Source organism: Schistocerca piceifrons, chromosome 2, assembly GCF_021461385.2.
Source record: "Schistocerca piceifrons isolate TAMUIC-IGC-003096 chromosome 2, iqSchPice1.1, whole genome shotgun sequence".
Classification (NCBI taxonomy): domain Eukaryota; kingdom Metazoa; phylum Arthropoda; class Insecta; order Orthoptera; family Acrididae; genus Schistocerca; species Schistocerca piceifrons.
The window spans coordinates 712,951,263-712,969,344 of NC_060139.1; the positions used below are offsets into that span (position 1 = coordinate 712,951,263).

An 18,082-nucleotide genomic window follows, 5' to 3' on the forward strand; every position below is an offset into this window, starting at 1 on the left:
TTTAGATGAGTACCAGTACATCATATTCAGGATGCATCGCAGCCATGTATTCATTATGCACTTTTCTTTTACCATAACATTTTTAATTCTGAAAATGAAATACTAAAGAAATAACACATTACATGTTACATATACTTTAAAGGGCATTGAAGAGAGAACAGTGTTGGAAAATGTTTTTGATGACTTTTCTGTGCCTTTAACCAAAGGTTTGTGTGTGATGTGGATTTCCCTGTGAGGGTTGTAAAAATGTTGGAAAAATGGTAAGATTTGGATAGCTAATAGAAAAAGTATGGATGAAATTATGAAACCATTAAAGTGTTGTGATAAAGAGTACAACTTTATTGTTAAGAACAGTACTTAGGAACTAAATGTTCATAGCGATCAACAGAAGCAGTTTTGTCTGACATGTATGGCAAGAAGAAGGGAACAGCAAATTTGCTCAAAACTGTTGATTTGCAGCAGGAGCACCATGAAAAAATTACTTCATCATCTTAATGAAATCTGTCTGAGGTGCCAAACCTAAAGAAAGCATAGAAAGTATGTTTATGTATCAAAGCTCTTATTAATATCTTATTTCACTTTAGTGGTATAGTCTACTATAAATTCTTGTTTTAAGTCAACAGGTGTACCATGGTGAAGTCTTATACTACATGCAACAAGTAGGTCTAATCTAATAAAATTATACCAAGATGTCTTAATTTAACAGTTATTGATTGTTTTAACTTTTTGCACCAGTTACCTAAGATGTAGAACTGATTAGTTACTGTTATTTCTCAGTTGAAATTAATGAATGAAGAAATATGTTGTATTTGATTGGGATTTCTTTCAAGAGATTAATGTCACTATTACAAAATTTAAAAAATGAATTTTAATAAAAGTAAGAAATGGCTACATGTGTATGAGTTGTGCTTCTGTGAGTGTGTAAGTTTTGTTGCCTATGTCTGATGAAGGACTTAGTCCAATAGCTGAATAACATCTATCAATCTTTTTCATTGTTACTGTGTGCCATACAACATCTCTTCTATGTGGTGAGTAGCAATCTATCCTTTTCATACTGTTGTCACACCTAAGTAAGTCATAACTGAGGGCAATACATATGTTAGCCTCTAAATCTAAATCAGTGCCTAGCAATTTAACTGACACAAATATTAGTTACATACTGCATATTTAGAGAGAGCAGAAAAGTGACACAGACACTTGAAAGTATTTGTGATTATACTGTAACAGGAGGAGCTGGGTCATTTACAGCTTGATGCTTTTATAGGACAAATTCAGAGTGTGAAGGTGTTTTTCCAGAAGTATAAGTAAGTAAGGGTTCTAGTCCTTGGTTGTTGACTCATTCTTGAGAGTATTAGCACATAAAAGCTGATTTGCTATTTATCACAACACTAAAGGACAGTAAATGGCAAAACATTTAAATAAAATACAATCAATCTCAGGAAATGTGGTAACATTTATTTTCTGACAATTAAAATAATACATAATTCCCAGATCACAAAGGTGCTTCAATGAGGGATGCACTGCATGCTGATCTGAGTTTGATCACTGATTTGAAGATATTGAGACAATGCTAGCTAAAATTTTTAAAAAAGGTTCCCAAATTGGAGAATTTAGAACCCTGAACAGAGAACATCATTATGCCCAATAGAACAGGTCCAGAAGGAGTAGAAAAAGTAGTAGAAAAACTAAAGCAAGGACAGAATTTACCATGGAGATTTTATAACTATTTTATTAATGGACGTAGCAAAAAATGGAAGCTAGTTTCTTATTTAAAAGTCAAGAGGATTTTGCAGACATATTGCAATAAGACCTTTTATGTGGTATGACATTATCAAGCCACCAAACAAAGTGTGTTAAAAGCCACTCTTTACACAGTTGTCCACTCATTCCTAGACTCATTTAAGATGCAAATAGTAACTTGTTCTGTTGCTGCAAACACAGGAATAAGTGAAAGCAAATTTTCATTCTCTTACAAATCAGTTGCTTAAGAATCAAGTAGTAAATTTATATTAGGTTATCCAGATTTTGGTTTTCTGTGGTTAAAATCTAATTTTCATTCCTTCTGCCTTACTAATCAAGGAGCATGGGGTAACTGGTCACTTATTACCCTTGGGATATATCACAAATCAAATTGCCTGAAACAGGCACTGCTTACTTATGTGTTTTTCCTGGGGCCATTAACTCCCAGTGATACTGTAATATCTAACATCATTTTAACTACTTAGGATAAGTTGATAGGAAGAATTTCTGTAGTTGAAATGAGGCACACATTTTGCTCAGTGTCATCCTGTCACTGTTTAATTTGGGGAATGAAATTTCTTGTAGGACAATATCATGCTACGCAATGAAAGTTCCACATTTGCTTGTAACAGATGTTACAAAATAGGTGTGAAACTATACTTTACATGCCATATCTTTTCACCAGAAATTTTTAGGATATCTGATATTGCTTGTATGATAAAATTTAATTGCACAATACTGATATTAAAAAAAAAAAAAAAAAGACAAGAAACTCCACAGTCTGACATCATGGGTCACACGTATTTGACTGAACATGCTGTCATCCTTTTCCCATGGAGTTATTGGATCTCAGTGTTGAGTATGTGGTTTGCAGGCTATTCAACCAGTTGATACTGTTCGTTTTCCTAAGCCTGTGGTGTTACTTCTGTTTTATACAGGGTGTCCAAAGAGGATTGCCAGTATTCAGTGATATACCAGGAACATTCATCTGAAGCATAAAACCTTGTGTGGTCATATGCGGTATTCTGGATGTTTTCTAATGTAATGTTTATATGTTACTGTGGCCTCTAGTAAAAATGTGCTGCAGTACAAAATTAAACTACATTAAATTTCCTACAAAAAGGTCCTATTAATTTTTTCTCTGGGACTAATAGTTTGCGTAAAGAGAGCGAGAGAGTACTGAAAATCTCTTGTGACACACATATGCTGTAGCTTAGGTAGTTTTTGTAGGCCAGTTAGAGGTTGATTCCTCTTAACTTCCTCAACATTACTGTGGTATATTGTAAACAAAGATAATGTGTTGAATAATACAGAAAACAAATAACACTGTACATTAAATGTGTTCTATTTCAGAAACCATTTGGAATAGGGTATATGACCATATGAAATTTTTTGCTTCAATTGATCATTCCTGTCATATCCCTCAATATTGACCATTCCTCCTGGAACATCCTGTGTAACTTTATACATGCTCTTGCAAGGCTGAGGGCACCTCATCCAACCCTGCCGCAACAAAGAAGTACTTCACAGTATCAGAAATTGAACTTGGGTCCTCAGAGGGGAAGTCAGAATGCTGCCACTTAGCTATGGAAGAGAAACCAACAATGTTTTAAAAATACACATTCCAAAATTGTGATCTATTATTGGAAGTTTTAAGATGGAGTTTATTAATAATGCTTAGCAAAATTGCATTAAAAATTAACGGAGTGTGCATGTGTGTGTGTGTGTGTGGGGGGCGGGGGGGGGGGGGGGGCCGTGAGCACGTGCACCCATATGTGTGCGTGTGTCCACTAAAATGTTTTATTATTTATAGCTTCCTGACACAGAAACACTAATGTTTCGAGATGGACGTCGCCGTATTGACATGGTTCTTGTATATGAGGAAGAAGAGCTAGGTGTCATGACAGAAGCAGAGATGTTACGAAGGGAGAGAAGACGTGTCTTCCAGGAGAACCTCCTTGCTGCTGGGTTGGAGCTAGAGCTGGAGGGGAAAGAGGTAAGTATTAACACCAGCATAAAAAATAATGGTGATCACTAGAAATGAATTCCATGACCTCCTGTCAGGGGCCAGCAGTGCTAAACAGTAGATTACAGAGGTGATTAAAAAGTGTAAATAAATGACATATTTGTAAGCTTTGTTCTGAAAGATAATAATATAAATGTGTCTTGAGATTATTTATTTTGTTGCCTTTGAAAATAAAAAAGAATAGGTACAGTCATCTACATTACCCAAAAAAGGGGAGAAGCAGTCTATGGTACCTACAATTTTTCCCTTTAAAATTGAGATTTTATTGATATTGTAAAATTATAATAAAATTCCTGTACTGCCAGTAGACATATATGAAAGTGCATACACCATCCTAGCTTTCAGAAGTAATATTTTTTTCCACAGGGAAGTCAGAGAAGTTAAAAAATGAAGGATAAGAAGCTCAGACCCATCATCCATCTCATGGTGGCTCTAAGTTACCTGCCCTTCCATTTTCATGGGAATTTTCTTTTGACACTACTGATAATGTAAACCTTTTCTATGTTAACTGTGACTTTCTCCTGTTATATTAAGCAGGTGATCATATTGTTTTGTCTCATCAGTGTAACTGAATGCTTCATAGAAACCATAGCTTGATAACTTCCTACCCTGTGTGGAAAATTTGTTGTTCCACATTGAATACACAAACGTTTTAACTTGTTAATACTGGCAGAAGTTCATTATGTAGTGAATAACACTTGTGTATCATCTCTGTAGGAATGTATACACTCAAAGAATTAAGCAGATCACACAGCAGAATAAAAAACAAAAACAAAAAAGACTTATAGTTACTCAAGGCACTATTGTATTTACATATAATGGAATTCTTCAGATTCTGAAGTGTACAGACACTTCGTTTGAAGTTTGAATACATATATTTCGTATTATACTATTGAATATAAGTTAATACTGTGTAACATCTTTGGAAAACATCTTTGGAAAAAGTTACTAAGGTGCCATAATAAAAAAGACCCCTTTTTGTTTTTGACAGTTTAAGTTATACAGTTAATAATTCTTCAGAAATCCATCATATCCTGATTGTGTTATGAAACCACATTAATCTATATTGAGATATGTGAAACCCACTCAAGCAGCTGAATGCACTAAAGCACCCACTTCTGAGACGCGGGGGAGAATGCCAGCTCTGGATTGAATCTGCCTCGCATATTATCGTTGGGGCCAATGTACCAGACAGCCTGTATTTGGTTTTTTGGCAGTAAGCCATATCCACATAGGTGAATACTGAATTGGTTCCCACATTTCACCACAGACACATTTTATACAAGCACTTGGAAAAATGATGTCAGATATGACCATACAATATATACTACATGCCGTCAGAAGAGGTACACAGATTTCACCCTGGGGAGGAGGAGGAGGGGGGGGGGGGGGCTGGAAGGAGCTATGTAAAATTCCCTTGGGAATGATCACATCATCTTAATAATAGTGTATAGTATATCTGTATTATAGTACCTATTTATATACAGTATCTCTATCTATCTAGTATACATATAGTGTATCTTAATAATAGGTTTATTAAAAAAAGAGATGCTTTGACTTACCAAACGGGAAAGCACTGGTAGATACACACAATAAAAAACACACAAACACAAATACAAATATCAAGCTTCCGCAGCCCATGGTTGCTTCATCAGGAAAGAGGGAAGGAAAGGGAAAGACGAAAGGATGTGGGTTTTAAGGGAGAGGGTAAGACTTACCTTAGGGGGGAAAAGGGACAGGTATACACTCACGCAAACACACACATATCCATCTGCACATATACAGACACAAGCAGACATATGTAAAGGCAAAGAGTTTGGGCAGAGATGTCAGTCAAGGTGGAAGTACAGAGGCAATTGTATTGTAGATTACGGAAAAAGGGAAGGTGAATACAAAGTGAAACTACTTGCACAAACAATGTAATAATATAATTATCCATATCCACATAGGTGAATACTGAACTAATATATTTTTTAATATATTTTTCCCATGTGGAATGTTTCTTTCTATTATATTAATAATAGGTTTGGTATACACGAAATGTGAGAAGTACCATACCAGTCCAAACCTAGCATTGGATGGTTACAGGGCACTAAAATCGATGGCTGACTGGCAGGTATCTGAACACTGAACAGTTCCCTTGTTGTAGATACACATTGAAAACTCAAATGAATTATAGAAATGATTCTTAGGAAAAATAATTATTGTGAGTTTCTTCCTATTTATTAGCTATTTCTTTTATTAACAGTGTAGGAAAAGACAGATTGCTACTTACTATAAAGAAGACACATCTAGTTGGAAACTGTTGGGTGGAGGATATGGGGACAGTATGTTACTATAGATTGAGGCTGGGATAATTACAGGAGCAGAGAATGTGTTGTAAGCATAACTCCCAGCTGTACAGTTCAGAAAACTTGGCAGTGGAGAGAGGATCCAGATGGCTCAAGTAGTGAAGCAACCATTGAAATGAAGTGTGTTGTGCTCAGCAGCATGTAGTGCAGTTTACTTTGCTCTTGGCCACCACTTGGTGGTGGACATTCATCCTGGTGAACAGCTGGTTGGTAGTCATACCAATATAAAAAGCTTTGCAGTGATTGCGCCAGAGCTGGTAAATGACATGGCTGCTTTCACAGGTGGCCCAGCCCTTGATGAGGTAGGATAAACCTATGACAGGACTGGAATAGGAAGTGCCATGTGAGTGGATTGGGCAGGTTTTGCACCTGTGTCTTCCACAAGGATATGATCCTTGGTGGAAGGGATTGGGATTGGGAGTGGCATAGGGATGGACTAGGATGTTGTGGAGGGTGGGTGGGTGACAGGACACTGCTTTAGGAGGGGTGGGAAGTATCTCAGGTAGGATGTTCCTCATTTCGGGACATGATGATAGGTAATCAAAGCCCTGACGAAGGATGTGGTTCAGTTGTTCCAGTCTGGGGTGGTATGTATAGATTACCTGTGCCCAGCTAGGTGACTTTGGAAAAAATAAGATACCAAGCTTGAAGTAGTCTGTAATAATTATAGCAAATATACAAATTTCTGGTTGTGAAAAAATAGTTGACAAAAACATCTGTGGGATCTTAAATAGCTGGGATTTGAGCAGTTTAGACATGTGGATGCAGTGAAGAAAGTGAGTTTGGTAGAGGAAGAGAGGAAATACGAGGCAATCCAGGAATCCATTACCATGCACACAAAGATATTGAAATGTGCTGCTCTGCTATAACGGTATACAGAACAATATTAATTTGACTATACTGGTGTTATGACTCTCCAGAAAATGAGAATTGTGATTTTAGTGAAAAACAGGAACAAAAAATGGTAGAATTGTTTTCCAAAAGCAAACAGAAAGCAAAGGCTACAAAATGTAGTATCTTATTGTAATTTTATAAGTAAGTTGTCCATTTCTGGTGATTAACATACAAGTAATATAATGATTTTTCGCATGTATGAACAGCATGTTTTATAAAAACAGTAAATAGCAGTTTCCTGCAAAAACGTTTGTAGTTTTGTAATGTATGCAATTTTGGGTCCACATCAGTTTGGATAATTTGGAGATTGCTATTTTTTTCTACAATACATGTTTCCTATTTCAGGATTTGTAGATGACTACTTATTTCTGTTCAAGAGTGAATTGAATTGAATTTGATCCTGGAGGATTACATGGTGTACAGTGAATGTAAATGTGATACAGGATACATCAAACATAGAAAACATTCATTGTCACATACTTCCTAACCATTTTTCTTACATTCTAACATCACTGATGATAGGTAACAGTATATACAAATTTAATGTGATGTGTACTCTTCAATGCTGTAAAATTCCTTTCTCACCAATCTGTCTTTGAGGTTCTTTGAAAACTTAATGTCATGTGTATTATCACAAAGACTTCTTAGTAATTTGATACCTGAATATTATGATCCTTTTCCAAGCATTGTCAGTCGGTGGGGTATGCTTCATATGTCATTCTTCCTTCGTGTGTTGTGGGTCCAACCTGCACTATATTTTGTGATGCATATTAAAGTTTTATATATTTACAAGGAAGTAAAAGTTAAAATGTCTAGTCGTTTGAAGCAGTTGCTGCGTCTTTAAGAAGTCTTTTTTCTTAGTATGATCCTGATTGCTCTTTTTTGTAATGTGAACACCCTTTTTATTTGTTGAATGTTTGAGCTTCCCCACTCTGTCACGCCATACTGCAGGTATGGTTTGAAGAGTCAGTGGTATATTGCACACAGAAGCTGCTTGTCTGCATACAGTGATAGCTGCCTCATTATGAATATGATGGAGCTGAGTTTCTTACAGATAGAATTAATATGTTGCTTCCATTTCAGCTCATTATACACAGTAATACCTAAGAATCTAGTGGATTCTGGTTCTTCCAGTCTCATTTCATCCACCTCCAAACCATTGTGCACAGCCATCTCTTTATTTCTGAACACTGCAGTCCACCTTGGTAGCTGCATGGTCAGCATGGACGACTGCTATGCAGAGGGGTCCAGGTTCGATTCCCAGCTGGATCGGATATTTATCCTGCTCAGGGACTGGATGTTGCGTTGTCCTCATCATCACCTCATCCACATCGACATGCAAGTCACCAAAGTGGTTTCAGCCCCTCTACCTGATGGAAGGCCCTAGCCACACGACATTATTTGAACACTGCATACGTAGTCTTTTTTAGGTTTATAACAATTCCATTTTCCAGGAGCTACTGAGCTGTAGTGTTTGCAGATATGTACACTCTTCTCTCAATCCGTACCACATTTTGGACTGTCAAAGAGTCCAAAGGGAGTGGTAATCATTGTTTTTTCTATGCCCTCAGGTACCACAGTGACCTGCGTGTATGCCTTCGTACTGTTGATTTTCTAAATGCAGTTGCAGCTGCCAAAGCATGGCTGAAGTCCAGCAGATGTGACACTGCATATCTGTCTGGCACTGTCCTTAAATTTAGTGCATGGTAATCCCCAGATTGTCTTTCTTGGGCAGAAAACGTAAGGCAGAAGACCACAGGCTGCTTGAGGGTCAAACGACACATGTTTGCAACATTGCCTTGAACTTGTCTGAGGAAATCTGCACCTGGAATCGGCTTGTTGATGTCAGCCATCATGAAACTCCACTAAATGTGTGGTGTGGTCCAAGATCCACATTCCGATAATGAGTACCATATGTTTTTATGGTGAAATTGTTTGCTGTGGTGAGGAACAGTGTTTCAGAGTTGTTATGATCTTTTAACATGGTTCTTGGCAAAGCTGATAAATTTGACCCAGTGTCTACCAGGTACCTCATGCTCCCATTCCATTCTGCCACAAACAGACACTTCAATATAGCACTGCAGCCAGGTGCGTCTAGGTCCAGTCGCAGCTGGCATCTGGGTGCGAGGACCTCGGCCGCTTCACAGCTGAAACCGGAGTGATACCAGCAGACGCTGCTTGGAATCTGCTCTGCTGTACTGTTAGAGTGGCTGTTATTGTTGTGTGGACCAAGTGAGCCATGCCGCCCGTAGCCTGATCTGCTGCTGCTGTGATGCCCACTGCCGTCTTGCCACGAGCACATCAGCCGTCGGTCTGTGTACAGAGTGCTGCCACCGGGGCAGTCAAGTTCTGCATGAGGTGCTGAAGGTTGGTGTCCATTGCAGGGGCTGGGGGAAGCATGTGTTACCATGGAGTGAAGGTGGTTGGTAGGGGAAAGGGCTCATGGGCAGCTGTGGATGCTGCCCTTGGTGCCGTTGCCAACAAACCATGCACCCTATCTGCCAGATCTGCTATGGTGTCCAGCTGCATGTTGTTCTGCATGGCTATCACTGCTTGAACTTGGAAGGGGAGGCTCCACACCCAGATAGAATGCAACAGTGAATCCAGAACCATGTCAAACTATGTGAGGCTCTATAGGTGTAGGAACTGTAAAGGCCTGCAGTCACCGCATTTTTGTTGGTGCAGCAGTTGCTGTACTTGCTGCTCCTTGGTTGACAAAATCCAGTGTATCATCTCATCTTTATGCTGCTTGTAGGAGGACTGCATCAGCAGGGTGATTATTATGTCCCACACTTCAACCACATAATTCTATGCCAGTTGGCTCACCACATGTCCAAATTTCGTGAGGTCACATGTGATGCTGTTGCTTACAAAAACTGCCTCCACCTGGCGAAACCACATGAATGAGTCTTAGGACCAAAAGGGAGGCAGCCTAACCAACAGATGTCCAGCACTGGTCGCCGCTCCAGAGGAGGTGGAGGGCAGTGATGTGGTGCTGTTTTGTGCATGCAAATTTTCATGTGCTGGCTCCTGGTGGGCAGTGGCCATGTACTTTGCCCATGACTGCAGCTCGTTTTCCAGCAACTGATTATTTGCCAACAGCTCTTCTAGATGCATTTTCAGATCATCCATGGTTGTCATTGTACTATTGCACAAGTTCTCCAAGAAAAGGGACACATTAAAAGTATTGAGACACACACAAAAGAAAAGCACACTAAAAGAAAAAATGGTTGAGTTCCAAATATTGTCTGCACAAGACTGTGGGTGAGCACAGAAATGTTCAAAAGTGAGTCCACTCACGATTATTCCTGGTTGCTTATGCCACTCAAGCCCATCATCACGTTTTTACCTACAAATGAACATTTCGGGGTCATTACTGAAGCAAGCATTGTTTTGTGCCACTTTCAAACCTGCCGTACTGTGAGCTGTCTTACTGCCATGCCCATGCACTAAGTCTAAGCTGTAGGTATGGGTGATAGTAATTAAATACATGTGGTTATGCATAGCACATTCATTCACAGCAATATACGTACACATGAAAGTTGTAATAATTACTCTGGAAATGTCCGCATGTGTGATAGAGTAGAGAATAGCTCAACCACTGATCCCAGAGGGTATACACTCCTCAGTGATTGAACGCACAATGCAGACTCATGGCTGCATAAGGCAATGGACGAGTGTCTGGCTGAGTGTGCAAATGTTCTCACGTTTCATGGATGTCATTTAATTCATGGGTGCAAGAAATGTAGCAAACAAGTGGCGGCTGTCCGATATGTGTATGTGACAGCGGGGAGCATGCATTGTGCTCGACCCATGTGGACTGTGGCTGGCGAGATCACAGAATGCCACAGACGTCCATTGAGTAACAGTGGCTGGCTCATACTGGTGTCTCTCTTTGTGTCCTGTGTGCTCTTTGGTGCTGCATTGTTGACATGCTTTGGCCTAATGCTACTTTTTCGCAGGGATGCATGTGGACAAATGTTGGCCCATTGACTGTGTCGTGTACAGTTGCCGTGCTGCTGTGAGAGGCTGCTATGGCCCCATTACGGATCCGTGTGGCTCTCCACATTTGATCAATTTGTTTTCTGACTGATATGCATTCCCTGTTGATAAATATTGTTTCCTGTTGCATAAGTACGATTCTGTCTACTCACCTGCTTGCCTGTGAGTACCATAATTTTCCATTTTTCTTATCACTATATGATGGTCAACAGTGTCAAATGCTATGGATAGACCCAGAAACATTGTGGATACAACTTGTTTTTCATCTAAGGACAGTATAATATATTCTGTCAGACTGGCAATTGCTCATTCCATAGATTTACTCTTTCTGAAACCATTCTGAGATGGTATAAGAATGTTGTATTTGTCCAGATAATCAAATAATTTATAATCAATTTAAGCATTTCCACGATTTTGAGAAAATATCAGTGACACTGGCCCATAGTTGTTGGGGCCACCCTTATCCCTTTCCTTGAACACTGGCACCACCCTGCTTATCTTCAGTTTTTCTGGAGAGACTCCATCTCTGAAAGAGCTGTTTGCTATGTCAAGTAATAGTGAGATTATTTGCTCACTTACTTGTTTATATTTCACCATCACCAGCTGATTTCTTGGGCTTCAGTGTTTGTATAGTTTTCCTGAGGTAATTTTCTGTGATTGGTTTCAAGAACATAGTTCTGCTTCATTTTTTGATAACTTAGTAACCTTCTTTTATAGACAATTTATTTCAAGTTTTAAGTTCTCTATCACATTTATATAGTTATTGTTGAGTATGTTGGCTGTTTCTGTACCATCTGTAACCACTGTGTTGTCAATTTTCATTACCCTGATATCTGTTTCTTTGTCTGATCCAGCCCATTCCTTTCTTTCACCATTAAATGCATTCCAAGCTTCCTTTACCTTGTTTTTTGAGTTCATTATGATGGCATTAATAGCTCTTGGTTTTACCTCTCCAATTATTTTTCTGTACTTCTTTCATAGTATTTTATTATTTTGAGTTTCAACTCTTTGTCTCAGATTCTGCAGCTTCGTTTGCAGTTCTATTATTTGACCTGTAATACTCTTTGTCTGATCCTGCAGCTTTTCTCATCTCTTTAATTTGGGGAATGCTACATTAAAATAGTGTTTAATTGTTGTAGTAAATGAATCATACATTTCCGTTCTGCACCTGTAGGGTTTCATTCCAGGTTTCCCTGCTTAATATTGTTCTAAATATGGTAATGTACTGTTCCCTGGTACTCCTGGTTTCTTTGGTTGTATGTTTTGGTTCTCATATTATGTCCTTACCTCTGCCGAAGCAGATCAGCTACCCACAATGAGCAGATTTCTGTTTGGACTACACATGATTCAAAGTTACATCTGCTAATGTTAGTAATGATGTTTGCAATAATTATCTGACTTCAAGAAGTCACTCTTGTCGGTGCTGATATTGTTGGCTCCATATTGTATAGTATTAACAATCCTTCAAAATCTTGTCATCTTTTTCCATGTCAGTATTGAAGTCTCCACATATAACAAAGTTTTTCTTCACATTTATTCTTAGTAGGTAATTCTTTTCGAAAAGATGCTAATCTTGTCACTTGGTGATCTATACACACAAAACTATCAAGATTCATCAGTCACTACATCAATAATTTCAAAGTCTTTTTCTCTTGGTAAGTCTTTAGGAGCTTTCCTGTTTTAATGTACATTCATCTTCAGAAAAAAAAAACAATACACCTTGAATGACTGTAGATAAGATGTTCATATTCACAGGACATGTACATTAGTATGCTCTGGAGAAATGATTAGCATTTGAATCACATCAGCCAGTGAGTTCAAGGTCAACATCGCTATCACAGCACAACACCACCTACTGTTAAAATGTCCCTGTGGCTCTCATTGTTGTTATAAACTGAAGGTAATGGATGAGTGTGACTTGAGCAGATGTGCAGGATACCTTGCAGACATATGCATGAACTATACCATCAAATCAGTGAGTTTGAAAGAGGACACAATATAGGCATGAGAGAATGTGATGTATCCATCCAGTAAATTGCTTCTTTTATGGGATGAAGTGTTTTGGCAATGCAGCAGGTGTGCACAGGCACATCTCACCTCCCAGACCAACCCCCTTGAATATCAACACCTCATCCAAATGGCATTGCAGGACAGATGTATGTCCCTCTTGGCTCTGGCACAACAGTGGAACAATGAAACACATCGTACACTATCAGGATTGACTGTCTGTTGCCATTTATTACGTCATGGGCTATGTGCACATTATTCACTTTCCTTCTACCTTTGACAGATGTGCAGAAACATGCTAGATGGCAATGGTGTATGGAACTATGTCACTGGGAACAGGAATGGCATCAGATAGTGTTTTTAGACAAATTCAGGTTCTTTTTGCTTGAGAATGATGGCCACATTTTGGTTCACCACAGAAGGGGGGCCAGCATCACAGTGACTGTATTTGCCCTGGACATGCAGCGCCATCTCAAGGCCTTTTGATGTGGGGTGCTATTGGGAACAGCCACAGGTTATATTTGGTTCAGTTCCAGGACACTGTGACCTATGTGAATGGTATCCTGAAACCTGTAGTCATACCCTTTGTGCACAACACCCTGAATGCAATTTTTCAGTAAGACAATGCCGGGAAAATATGCTTTCTTGGTGTCACAGAATGTCAGCCTTTTGCCCTGGCCCACAAGATCACCAGACTTGTCACCAATCAAAAATGCGTGGGACATGGTGAAATAACACATACACACTGTAACCCACTACCAACCACCACAGATGAACTTTGGAACCAGGTGAATGCAGCATCGATGGCTATACCAGAAGACACTATAGGTGCTTCATACACATTGATGCCATCACCCATGGAACAAGTTATCAGGGACTATGGTGGACCTTGTACCTACTAGGCTACAGGACACATGCTGAACTGAGGTGACTGAAATCCTAATCATTCATGCAGAACATTCTAATATACATGACACTTGAATATGGAGGTCCTTTCTCTAATTGTTCAAGGTATTCTGTTTTTTTCTTAATGTGAGTGTGTACAGAAACTCCACCACCTTATGTGTAGCTCTACAGAAGTAACTGGATAAGGTATAGTCCTTTATTGTTGAGTTAGCTATCTGACTTTCAGATAGACTGTGTTCACTGATACATAGTATGTCTGGTTGTATTTCACTTAGGACTACTTCTGCTTCAGTTCCTTGTTACCATTGTATTGAATATTCTGATGTAGTACATTTATGTAACTTTCCTTTTGCTGGGTTACACCTTTCATCACTCACTTGTCACATTCCCTACACAAAGAAATGTTAATTTTTTGCCTTTTTTAATGAGAGCAAAGTGTCAGTACACTTTCCTGTCAGTGCCCTCTTGCACTGTTTCTGTGGTATAGAAGGAGCTGTTGACTTGTCATTTCTGTTGTTTGTTAGATATTACATTTCCATGGGTAGACTGTCAAAGACTTCTTTAGCTGTGTGTTTCACTCCTTTCTGTGTCACAGTTAGATTTTGTGTAGGAAGGTGCAGATCAGTTTTTCCTTTTAGTATTTTATTTGTAAATGTCTGTATTACTCTCAAATTGTAATGGATTGTTGCCATTACATTTCATTAGTCACTCAATGTACTGTGAGACTGTGGTTAATATTCCCACTTCAGTAAACAGATGCCTGCATGATGTGCATGTGTGAACATCACACACAATTCCAATAACTTCCTTTTGTGCAGCAAACACCTTTTCTCCTGTGGGACTTCAGTGAATGAAACTATCGTAGTTTATTTATTTCTATGTCCACAAAGCTGGCACTTATTTGTATGGAAAAAGCAGTAGGATCTACACATTTTAGCAAGTTCATAGAGTTTTTCTAGCCTTGAGTTTTCATCAATATGCAAACCCAAGAACATAAAACTTTCTACGCTGTTTATTATTTTTTATTTGTGCACTACATTAATAGGAAATGGGGCTTATTTTTTACATTACAAAACTAGGTGAACTGTGTTTTTTCCCCAAGATTATAGCTATTTCATTTGTGTAAAATCATCTAATGATTTTAACAATTTTTTTATTACTCTAACATCTTTTTACATCTTCTTTCTTAACTTGGAACTAAACCCAGCATGTACAGAACCATACATGTCATGAAAACTTAATTTCTTCAATAGAGTACCTTGAATGAGACACTGAAATCCTTTCAGTAACTTGCAGAAGATCCCAGCTTGTGGTATCTTATCATTTAAAATTTTTATTTTGTGCCCAGTGAAAATATAAACAGCTACCATAGCAGGGTATCCCTTTTGAAATACAAATTGTAATTGACTAAGTATTCCATTACTACGCAGGCTGGTGACTGTACTTGAGTACATTACCTTCTCAAAAATTTTGGAAATTCTTGTGTGGAATGACACTCACCAATGGTTATTACATCTGTGGCCTCACAAAAAGAGTCTTAATAATGATGTATTTCAGTCTGTGAAAACACCCTAAATTAATGACATATTACACAAGTGACTGACAACATTATATATTATAGGTTCACAACTTTATAATGTGTTACTGATACTATTATCAACACGATAAGAACTTTTGCTTTTAAAGATTGAATGATTCTTCCTTGTTTTGGATGGGGAAGTGTGAGAATTTTTCAATTTGCTTTGCCTTGCTTTTTCTTCTGAAATTATTTTCTCAACTGATTGTAAAATATATTGGCTGTATATGAACTGTCTATTAAAATGCTTGGCTACTTGCTTTTGAAGCTGCAGGGGAGATTATAAGTAACACCAACGTTTATTAGGGAGTGAAAACAGTTGTATTAAGTATCACATATTATGTACACAAGGTAAAAAATGACTGTGCATGGACAGAGCTGTCATTTGTACTCAGATGATTCATGTGAAAATGTTTCCGGTGTGATTATGGACATACGATGGGAATTAACAGACTTTGAATTCAGAATGGTAGTTGTAACTATAAGCATGGGACATCCCTTTTCAGAAATTGTCAGGGAATTCAGTATCTGAAATCCACAGTGTCAAGAGTGTGCCAAGAATGCCAAATTTCAGACATTATCTCTCACCATGGACAACACAGTGGTCAACAGCCTCCACGTAACGACTGAGACCAGTAGCACTTGCATAGAGTTGTCAGTGCTAAAAGACAAGCAACACTGAATGAAATAACCACAGAAACCGAAGTGGAACGTATGACAAACATATCCTTTAGGACAGTGCAGCAAAAATCAGTGTTAATGGACTATGGCAGCAAATGACAGATGTGAGTGCCTTTGCTAACAGCATGACTTCACCTGCAGTGCCTCTCCTTGGCTCTTGACCATATTGGTTGGACTCTTGAAAACTGGAAAATTGAGGCCTGATCAGATGAGTCCCAGTTTCAGTTTGTGAAAGCTGATGGTAGGGTTTAAGTGTGGTGCAGGCCTGACAACATCATGGGTCCAAGTTTTCAACAACACTGTGCAAGCAGGTGGTGGCTCCATCGTGATGGTATGGGCAGTGTTTACATGGAATGGTTTGGGTCGGATACTTGGTGACCATCTGCAGTCATTCATGGACTTCATGTTCCCAAACAACTATGGAATTTTTGTAGATGACAGTGCACCATGTCACTGGGCCACAATTATTCACAACTGATTTGAAGAACATTTTGGGCAGTTTGAGTGAATGATTTGATCATCCAGATTGCTGACATGAATCCCATCAAACACTTATGGGACATAATTGAGAGGTTAGTTCATCCTCAAAATCCTGCTTCAGCAACATCTTCACGATTATGGATGGCTGTAGAGACAGCATGGCTCAGTATTTCTGCAGGGGACTTCCAATGACTTGTTGAGACCATGCCACATCAAGTTGCTGCATTACACTGACAAAATGAGGTCTGACACAATATTAGGAGGTATCCCACGACTTTTACCACCTCAGTACATGTGCTTTGCTACCGTAACTCGAATTTTACATGTATGGACTAAAATTCAGTTCTTAAACTTGACAAAATTATTAAAATCACAGAAATACTGGATGTGTAGCCAGTATTTAGCAACAGGCGATGTAAGTCTGATAACTAAAGACTTAAACAGACAATAATAATCCCTTTTTGTTTTTATTTTTAACAATGTTATTTTTGTGATCTCTTAACCATGCTTCTGTATGCAGCCATATTATGGAATGCTGGATGACATTATGTGTTGTGGATTGTCATGTCATTTGAGTTAACTTCCTGTAAATGTTGAAGCTTTGAGTCCTGTTTTCTGGTCTATAGTAAGGTACAGAAAATGGATCGTATGATTGGTTTCATACTCAATTGTCAACTGAACTTTTTATTTAAGCTATTGAAGAAGGCACATATCTTATTTAATTATTCCTCCCTTCCATTAAAAAGCATAATATGTTAGGACTATAACTATAGTAGTAAATTATTTTATTAATGAAAGGGTATATTGATGCTAAAAATTTGTTTTGTTAGGTGTCAACGAAAATATAAAGTATTGTGACATGCTTGGTTCCATGGCTAGACCATCATGCTGATATTAAGTTTTGTTTTGAATCTAGGGCATCATGCTGCTGCTAAATTTCATTTTCAATATTAAACTAATTGTGAAAGGGGACAAATTGTCCTAGCCAGCAATGTTCAAGAAACCAGGCAAGATGTTAAACTGCTACAAGAAATAGCACAGAATATCAGCCTTGGAGTATTATTTGAACAAGTAGAGGTTATACTAACTGATCCACCACTTGCAAACAAAATTACAGTAGAGGCTTAGAAAATCAAAATTGTTGATAAATTTAAATATTTTGGTGAAATCATAACATACAATCTAATTGAGAAACCAGTGTGCCAAAAAAGATTTAAAAAGCTGAACAAAGCAAGTTACATTACCAAAAACTCATAACAACAATAAAAGACTATCTACAGCTGCAAAATTAAAACATTATAAAACAGTAACACAACCAAAAATGACATACGCAGCAGAAATCACCTTCAAAGCAACTAATACAGCAGAAACTGACAAAATACTTAAGACAGAAAGAAGAATAATCAGGACATGCATAAA

At 38.2% G+C, this 18,082-nt stretch overlaps 1 protein-coding gene across 1 annotated transcript in view; it reads left to right on the plus strand.

Annotated features, from left to right (window-relative positions):
* The window catches only part of LOC124775791 (anoctamin-4-like), a 332,872-nt gene that overhangs the window by 123,657 nt on the left and 191,133 nt on the right, over positions 1 to 18,082 (plus strand). The window contains exon 5 of the mRNA XM_047250621.1: positions 3,554 to 3,736. Coding sequence (XP_047106577.1) covers positions 3,554 to 3,736 — 183 coding nt within the window. The remainder of the gene's footprint in view (positions 1 to 3,553; positions 3,737 to 18,082) is intronic.